The following is a 9,705-nucleotide window of genomic DNA, read 5'->3' on the forward strand; positions in this document are numbered from 1 at the left end:
AGACACAGGTTCACAGAGAACCACACAACAGATGGCCACATAAAGAATGGCACAGCCACTCTGATTCCGTTGGTTTTAGTCTTGGAGATTTTATTATAGATTCATAAGGAGAGGCTCAAAAGGGAGGGAGGAAAAGTAGGGAGAGAAAGTAAAAGAGAGAGACAGAGGAAGAGAGAGACCATTTGAATCATAACTGAGTGTCAGCAATATGGCAGAGAAGCAGCCATAGGATGGGGGTGAAACTTGGAAACAGTGGAAAAGACCAGTGTCTCACAGAAAGTGTATTGGGGATCTTGCAAAAGAAAAAGACAAAAGGGAAAAAAAACGGAAAAGGGGGAGATATTACATTTTTGGATGAGGACTCAAAATGTAGGCAGACATAAGAGTCTCATGGCTGCTCCAAGGACTATAAACCCATGTTTTTAAATGACTGCAGCACAAAGAGATTTTTCAAGAATGGACTCACCTGTCCATTGCTCAATAATAACAATGACCCAGAAGACACGAATCAGGTGGCAAAGGTCACCCAGCTAGTGAGTCATAGAAGCAACTCCAGGCCTGGCCACTTGCCTCTTGGGTGAGGCTGAATCTGCCATGTCTGTCACATGCTTCACTGTGTGATATCAAGCTAATGGCTTGTGTGCTGGGCCCACACCACAGTGGTCATGGGAACCTCCCACACACACATCAAGTAGGTCAGCATGAAGAAAAAGTAAAACACTAGAGGGTTCCTTCCACAGCAGGAGGATCCACATGCCTGAAAGAGATAATGGCAGAAGGCCGACCCCAGCAGATTCACAGCTCTTACAAATAGGGACCCTTAATTGGCCTCAGCTGACAATGCCTCATTACTGGAACATGTGAGAATTGGCTCATTTGGTAAGATGAGCACTTCACAAAGTTTTCTGGGTTAGTGTCTGGAGGAAAAGTCCAAGGGGAACAGCAAGAGTGTGTGCTGTTACTGAACACAGAGAGCATTAAAATGGTCCCTTGAGTCATCACACTGAACTTCATAGCTACTTTCACATGTGTCTATTCATCAGACCCAAACAAAAGGCCTAGTAGGTAGCCGCAGGGCCACCATTCACAGAGGAGGTGATAATGATGACAGACACTGACGGAGCCTTTGCCATGGTCAAGCCCAAGAGAGTTACTGATGTTGGTTTAGGGCATTTTGTTCTTCTCTTACTCAGAAAGGGCCAGTGGGACATGGCATAGTCAGCTTCTTACTCTTTTAGAGCCATGGAAACTAAACTCAAATCTAAATCCTCCAAATAAGAGTGGTTATCAACTAGGTGGACTAGTGTGGGAGCCTGGAATCTTCATGTGCAGCCCCCCAACTGTGGGCCTATCACCTGAGAGCTCTAGTACAAAAAGAAGCAAGAGCATCCCAGAGGAGATGGCAGGAAATAGTGAAGCTCAGGGATCAAATCAATAAAGGAGAAAAAAGAGACCCATACACAGAATCAATGAAGCAAAGGGTTGGTCCTTTGAGAAAATCAACAAGATAGACATAACCCTTATCCAAAGTAACAAAAGACAGAGAGAAAATATCCAAATTAACAAAATCAGAAACCAGAAGTGAAATGGCCATAATAGCTGATACCAAGGAAATCCAAAGATCATTACATCATACTTTAAAAACCTATGCTCCACAAAATTGAAAAATTTAAAAGAATAGATCACTTTCTAGATAGTATTATGTAAGTAAGCAATTTAAGTATATCTATAACCCCAAAGGAAATATAAGCAGTCATTAAATGTCTTCCAAGCACAAGAAGCCCATGGCCTGATGGTTTTAGCTCAGATTTCCACCAGACTTTCAAATAAAAGTTAACATGAACACTCCTCAAATTATTTCACAAAATAGGAACAGAGGAAACATTGCCAAATTAATTTTATGAGGCCATAGTTACCCTGATATCCAAATCAGACAGAGAATTAATAAGGAAAAAGAATTATAGATCAATTTCTTTTATAAACATTGATGTAAAAATACTCAAATAAGTACTTGCAAAATAAATCCACAAACACATCAAAAAGAACATCCTCTACAATCAAGCAGGCTTCATACCAGAGAAAGAGGGACAGTTCAACATAGGAAAATCCATCTGTGTAATCAGCATATAAACAAACTGAAAGAGAATAACTGCATGATCATCTCACTAGATGCTGAAAAGGCTTTTGAAAAAATATAACACCCCTTCATGATACATCTCTTGAAAACATCAGTGATACAAGGTACATACCTAAACAAAATAAATGCTATTTACAGCAAAACTATAGCCAGTATTAAATTAATTAGAGAGAAACTCAAACAATTCTTCCAAAATCTGGAATAATATTAAGTCTATCCACTTTCTCCGTATAGTGTTTCAAGTTCTACCTAGGACAATAAGACAGGTGAAGGAGATCAAGAGGATACAAATTGGAAAGGAAGAAGTCAAAGTATCCTTATTTGCAGATGATATGATAGCATACATAGGTAACCCCAAAAATTCTACCAGGGCACTCCTACACTTGATAAACATTTTAGGCAAAAGGGCTAGGTTCAACATTAAATTTAAAATAAATCAGTAGCCCTCCAATATACCAACAACACAAAGGCTGAGATGGAAATAAAAGAAACAACACCATTCACAATATCCACAAATAATATCAAATATCTTGGGGGTAACTCTACCCAAACAAGTTAAAGATCTGTATGACAAAAATGTCAAGTCTTTGAAGAAGACATCAGATGGGAAAATCTCCCATAACCATGGATAAATAGGATAACATAGTCAAAATGACAATCTTGCCAAAAGCAATCTCCAGGTTCAATGCAATCCCCATCAACATTCCAATGCATTTTTGAGATACTGTTTCTCTGTAGCCTTAGATGTCATATACTTGCTTTGTAGACCAGGATGCCTTTGAACTCACAAAGGTCTGCCTCTGCCTCCCCAAGTGCTGGTACTACAAGCTTGTGCCATCACGCCCAGCTTCCAACACAATTTTTTACAGATCTTGAAAAGATAATACTCAACTTCATATGGAAAAAAAACTAAGGATAGCTAAAGCAACCTTGGACAAGAAAAGAACTTCCAGAGGTATCACCATCCACATAGCATTGGCATAAAACAGACATGTTGACCAGTGGAATTTAGTTGAAAACTCAGATATAAATCCACACATTTATGAACACTTGATAAAGAAACCACAAATATACATTGAAAAAAAAAAGAAAGCATCTTCAAAAATTGGTGCTATTCTAACTGGATGTCCCCATGTACAAGAATTAATATCTATCACCCTGCACATATCTCAAGTCCAAATGGATCAAAGACCTTAACATAAAACCAGATCCACTACATCTAATAGAAGAGAAAGTGGGGAATAGCCTTGAATGCATTGGCACAGGAGACAACTTCCTGAACAGAACACCAACAGCTCAGAAACTAAGAACAGAAATTAATAAATGGGATCTCATGGAACTGAAAAGCTTCTTTAAGAGAAAGAACACTGTCCAAAGGACAGAATGATAGCCTACAGATAGAAAAAGATTTTGACCAAACTCATACCCAATAGAGGGCTGATATCCAAATACCTAAAGAACACAAATAACTCTAAATAAAGAATTCTCAAAAGAGGAATATCTAATAGCAGAGAAGCACTTAAAGACATGTTCACAATCCTGAATAATCAGGAAAATGCAAATCAAAATGGGCTCTGAAACTCCATCTTACACCCATGTAGTGGCTAAGATGAAAAACTCAAGTGACATCTCATGATGGCCAAGATGTGGAGCAAAAGGAACACTCTTCTATTGCTGGTGAGAAGGCAGACTTGTACAATCACTTTGGAAGACAATCTGGCAATTTCTCACATAATTGGGAATAGTTCTACCTTAAGACGTACCTATACCAATCCTGTACATATTTTCAAAAATAAAATTTCACCATACAACAAGGACATTTGCTAAACTATGTTCATAGCATCTTTATTTGTAATAGCCAAAATCTGGAAATGACCTACATGTCCCTCAACCAAACAATGCATAAAGAAAATGTAGTACATTTACACAGTTAGGTATTACTCAGCCATTAAAAAAAAAAAATAGCATGGTGAAATTCACAGGCAAATTGATGGAACTAGAAAAGATCATCCTGAATGAAGTAACCCAAACCAAGAAAGACAAACTTGGTATGTACTCACTTATAAGTAGCTATTAGTCATAAAGCACAGGAAAACCATGTTACAATCTACAGACCCAAAGAAGCTAATTACCAAGTGGGTCCAAGAGGGGACACTTCAAAATCATTGAGAAGGAGAAATAGATTTGACATGAGGGGGGTAGAAGGAAGGGACTCTGTGGGACAGGTGTGGCATATGAACAAGAAGGATGAAGTTGGAGAAAGACAGGGAGAGAGTACTGGGAGACACAACTGCATTTAGGGAGAAATCGGGGAGGAGATAGAAATGTAGGACAATGGAAACTCCCAGGATTCTATGACGGTAGCTCCTAGCAGTAAGGAATATGAAGCCTGAATTGGCCCTCTCTCCCAACCAGGCGAGAATTCCAGTGGAGGTACTGGATACCAACCCAACCACAAAACCTTAAACCCACAATTTGCCCTACCTACAAGATATGCAGGGGCAAAAGATGGAGCAGAATATGAGGGAAGGGCCAACCAAGAATGGCCCAGCTTGAGACTCATGCCCTGAGAGGGAGCCCACCCCTGACATTATTAATGATATTCTGCTATACTTGCTGACAAGAGGCTGGCATAACTGTCATCAGAGAGGCTTCACCCAACAACTGATGGAAACTTATGTAGAATTCCACATTCAAAAATGAAGTGGAGCTTGGGGAATCCTATGGAAGAGGGGAGGGAAAGATTGAGGGAACCAGAAGGATCAAGGATACCACAAGAAAACATACAGAATCAATTAATCAGTGCTTATATGGATTCATAAAGACAGAGCAGCCAACCAGAGAGCAGGCATGAGACAGACTCGGCTCTCTACACATATGTAACAGTCCTGTACCTGGGTGCTCCTGTTGGACTCTTAAAGTGGGAGCAGGAGATGTCTCTGACTACATTGTCTGCCTTTGAATCCCTTTCCCCTAACTGGGCTGCCATGTTTAGCCTCAGTAGATGAAGATGCTCCTAGTCTCACTGCAACTTGATGTTGCAAAGTTGGCAGATACCCATGTGAGGCCTCCAATTTTCTGAAGATCAGGGGTCAATGGAGGGAGAGGAAGGGGAAAGAGTGACTGGGAGGAGAAGATGCAGGAAAAGCAGAAATAGGGATGGAAAAATAAATAAAAATGGTGGCTGAAATGTAGCTCTTCACAGCTGAGGCTGTGGTGGAAAAGACCTGTTATCTTAAAGGACTGGCCACTGATAGTATGACAATATTGAATAAGTTTAATGGCAACACAAGTTGTGCTTGGGTGTATATTTTACTATTCTTTCTCCTTTCCTTCTTTTTGAGGGAGAGCAAACGTTTTGGGAGAGCAGACTGGGAGAGCTGTGAAGCAAGTGTGATTGGCATGCTTTGTGTGAAATTTTCAATAGGGCCTGTCCTTGGTCTGCCGTGAGGCAAGGAGAGCAGCACCATCTGCAGTATGGAGCCTCTACTGCTGCAGCCCATGCTGCTTGTCCTGCTGCAACACGGAGGATGGTGTGCAAGATGGAAAATGGCTCCTCTTCTGGATTGGCCCATAGGAGACCATGTTGGTACTACAGCTAGGTGACATGCATGGTGGCTCAACTTGCTGTCCCATCCCGGGGTCCTTCCTGTGGTCCATGTGGTTGCAAATGGTGTGCACTGAAGTCAAGGGCCATCTAGGTGACTGTGTTCCATGCAGCCGCCAGAGACTCTGTGAATGCTCGTGGTCCATGCTGTCTCCAGAAACCACGTGGAAGTTGATGGCCTGGGCTGATTCTGGATTCTATGGGTAAGAAAGCTTCTGCAATGCTATCAGTGATGACTGCAGACCCATAGTTGAGAATGAGAGACACTGAAGGCCTCTATGACAACCTCCCCACCCTACACACCACCAAGGAAAAAGAAATAGTCTAGACAATAATCAGTTAAAGAGAGTCCTTAAAATTTGTGGTAGGGTGCTGAATTGTAGCTCTTCACAGTTGATAGCTTCTGGAAGGGTGTTGGGCTGAGGTACAACTAAATTATCTTCTAGGCATGGTCCTCTGGGAGTTTATCAATGTTCCAGTAAGTATCTTGGCAACACAATTGGATTGGTGTGTAGATTATTTTTTCATTTCTTCTTTTTATTGGTTTGGGAGGGCATAAGAGTTGGGGAATGAGCCTTAGAAGTGGGGAAGTGAGTGTGACTGGAGTGCATTGGAGTGTAAATTTTTCAAATAAATAATTATTTAAAATATTCAGTTGGAAAAATTAAAATAAAAACCTAAAAGATATTTGAAAAACAAAATACAGGAGTAATTATTCATGACTTGGGATCAAGAAATAATTTCTTAGATCTACTACAAAATAACAAGAGAAGAAAGCACTTGGAAAGGAGTGCTGGAGTATGCCTTTAATCCCATTAAGGAGGCTTGGAATCTTTGAGGGCAGCTGTGTCTACATAGTGAGTTCTAAGGACAGACAGCCTGAATCTGCCTCAAAACAAAAGAAAAATTTAAAAAGAGTATTTCTAGTGGATGTAAGCATGTTTTTATTTTGATCCCAAGTGTAGGATGTGAAACAGACTTGTGTAAGGATGTGAAGTGTTGTTCCACTAAAAACAGACTTGTGTAAGGATGTGAAGTGTTTTTCCACTAAAAACAGACTTGTGAGAGAACAAGTGGTGTTTGTCTACTAGAAGAGGAACTGCTTTTGCAGGGACATAGTCTTTGCCAACTGATACACTTACTACAGACTCTGAGAGGAGTCTGAAACAAGAGGTGGGGCTTTTTGTTCTTGGCTGCTCATCACTCTACTTCAAGATGCTCCAGGAGAGAACTGCACCACTGAATGCTTTGAGGTTCTGGGTTCCAGCTGCTGCTCTGGGTTCCAGCTGCCTCTCTGGGTTTCAGCTGTTGATCTGGGCTCCAGTGGCTACTGATGCAGTCACTTTTGTTGTTGTTTAAAGGGTCTGTTAGACTCTCCTGACTACACCAGTAGAATTATTCCAAGGAACTGAGTCTAAAAAGGTCTACTTCTCCTGATTCCATTAGCTTCTTATAGCTCCATTCTATGGTAGGTGGGTTGGCAGGGAGGTATAAGCATTAAAGAACCCCAAATAAAGTAGGTTTGAAAAAGTTCAAAGCCTTCAAGCATGAATTGGATTTTGCCAACACGAATATTTTGAAAAATCAAAGAAAATCTTCAAAGAAGCAAAGATTTCCCCAGATGTTGCACCACAAGCCAATAACCCCAGAATTGGGGAGGTGGAGGCAAGGAGATGAAAAATTCAAGCTTATCATAAGGAATGTGGAAAATTCCAGGCTAGTCTAAGATATGTGAGACTTCTCAAAATAAAAATATATAAGTAAACAACAATAATAAGTATTAACAATGAACGAAGGGCACCCACTGTGGGCATATTTGTGTGGAAAGAGAAGCAGGACCCTGTAGAGAAGCTGAGCCATTGAGAGTGTGCCCACTGCTCCTTGACATGTTGGATATAAGGCTCCTCCTTCAATGAGGTGAGAACAATAAAGGACACTACAAACCTATACTACAAACATGAGCAACAAACGTACCATTTCATTTATGGCCCCAGACGATTGGTGAGGTATTTAAATTATACCTTAGTATAGGCTGTCAATCAACACAGCCACTTTGGCTTCATGATGTTTTGTCCCAATTACTAAGTACTAAATTGGTTTAAATACACAAGTCAGTTTCACACAATAAAGACACTGTCCTTTTCTTAGATAGTGACTGCTCTAACTCCAGCCTTCCCAGGATCCTGGCTCACCACTCCACCCTACCATGTCCCATCACCTTGAGAAATGCCCTCTTGATGTCTTTGTTCCTCAGACTGTAGACCACAGGGTTGAGCAAGGCTGTGAAGACATTGTAGAAGAGTGAGATCTGCTTGTCCCGCTCAGGGGAGTAGCTGGAGTTGGGCCTCATGTAGATGTAGGTGCATGGAGCATAGAAGAATGTGACCACAGTCAGGTGGGAGGCACAGGTAGAGAACGCCTTGCAGCGGGCCTGCGTGGACTTGATCTTCAAAATTGCCATGGCGATACGAATGTAGGAAGCCACAATGAGGGAAATTGGAGTAACAACCACAAAAACACTCAAGACCAGGTCCACCATCTCAATGACGTGGGTATCCATGCAAGCCAGGCTACGCACTGAAGGACCTTCACAGAAGTAGTGGTTGACCCTGTTGGGCCCACAATATGGCAGACTCATGGTGAAGAAAGTATGCAATAAAGAGGAAAAGAAACCACACATCCAAGTCCCAGTTGCCAACTGTACGCACATTCCCCAGTTGAGGATGACAGTATAACGCAGAGGATAGCAAATGGCCACATATCTGTCATAAGCCATGACCACAAAGAAGATGCATTCAGTTATACCCAGGGCACCAAACATATACATCTGCAACCAGCAGCCAGCAAAGGAGATGGTCTGAGAGTGAGCAAGAAGATGCACCAACAGTTGGGGCATGGTGGTGGTCACATAGCTCATGTCCAGCAGGGAGAGGATACAGAGGAAGAAGTACATGGGAGTGTGCAGCTGTGTGTCCAGGCAGACCAGCATGATGATGAGCCCATTGCCTAGGACTGAGCCCAGGTAGATGGGAAGGAACACAATGAAGAGGATGCTGTTGGTCATGGGGTCACTGGAGAAGCCAAGCAGGATGAACTCGGAAACCCAGCTTTGGTTCTGGGCTGGGATCGTCCACATGGTGGAGGCTGTAAGGATCTCATTCATCTGTGTGTGAGCTGATAAGTGCCAGCTATAGAGGCAGAAAGGGAAGATACAGGCTGAAGAGATGGCTCAAGGTTAAGAGCACTGACTTGTTCCAGGGTACCAGACAGCATAAAATTGTCTATAACTCCATTTCATAGGACCTGACTCGCTCCTTTCATCAGCACAAGACAGATACACATGGTACACAAGCATGCATGTAGGCCAAAACCCATACACATAAAATAAAAAATAATACTCCTTATATAAGAAAAGCGAGGACTGGGATGTGGGTTCTAGACAGTATTCAGTTGTGTGCACTCTTCTCAGGTTACTGAACCTCCCAATGCATCAGTCTCCATGTCTCTCAAATAAAGGCTGATTACACTGACCTCTATGGAAGATGATGAGTTTCTAAACTCTTGACCATACCTCCTGGAAGCATTACATATCATGTGACAGGTCAGATGCTCTCTCACACTCTCACTCCAGCTCTGGGCAGACAGAGACAGGGATCCCACAACAAGAGGGCTCTAGCTGCACAACTGAAATCATGAGGACTAGGGTCAACTGAGAGACCCTGCCTCATGAAGAAGATGCAATAAGATGACCACACAGGCACAGAGAGAGAGAGACAGAGACAGAGACAGAGAGAGCAGAGAGAGCAGAGAGACAGACAGACAGACAGACAGACAGGCAGACAGAGAGACAGACAGAGACAGAAACAGAGAGACAGAGACAGAGAGGCGTGCAGACTACTCACATGTGCAAAAAGAGAGTAAACAGATAGATAAAGAGATCAGAGCAAATCAATTACAAAGG

At 42.0% G+C, this 9,705-nt stretch overlaps 1 protein-coding gene across 1 annotated transcript; it reads right to left on the bottom strand.

The window, feature by feature from the left end:
* Positions 1–7,932: 7,932 nt before the first annotated feature.
* On the bottom strand, positions 7,933–8,889 carry LOC127211814 (olfactory receptor 2D2-like). Its single transcript, XM_051171873.1, has one exon. The coding sequence runs from the start codon at positions 8,878–8,880 to the stop codon at positions 7,933–7,935; it is 948 nt and encodes a 315-aa protein (XP_051027830.1). The 5' UTR covers positions 8,881–8,889.
* Positions 8,890–9,705: the final 816 nt, after the last annotated feature.

Source organism: Acomys russatus, chromosome 29 (genome assembly GCF_903995435.1).
Source record: "Acomys russatus chromosome 29, mAcoRus1.1, whole genome shotgun sequence".
In the NCBI taxonomy this organism is placed as follows: Eukaryota; Metazoa; Chordata; class Mammalia; order Rodentia; family Muridae; genus Acomys; species Acomys russatus.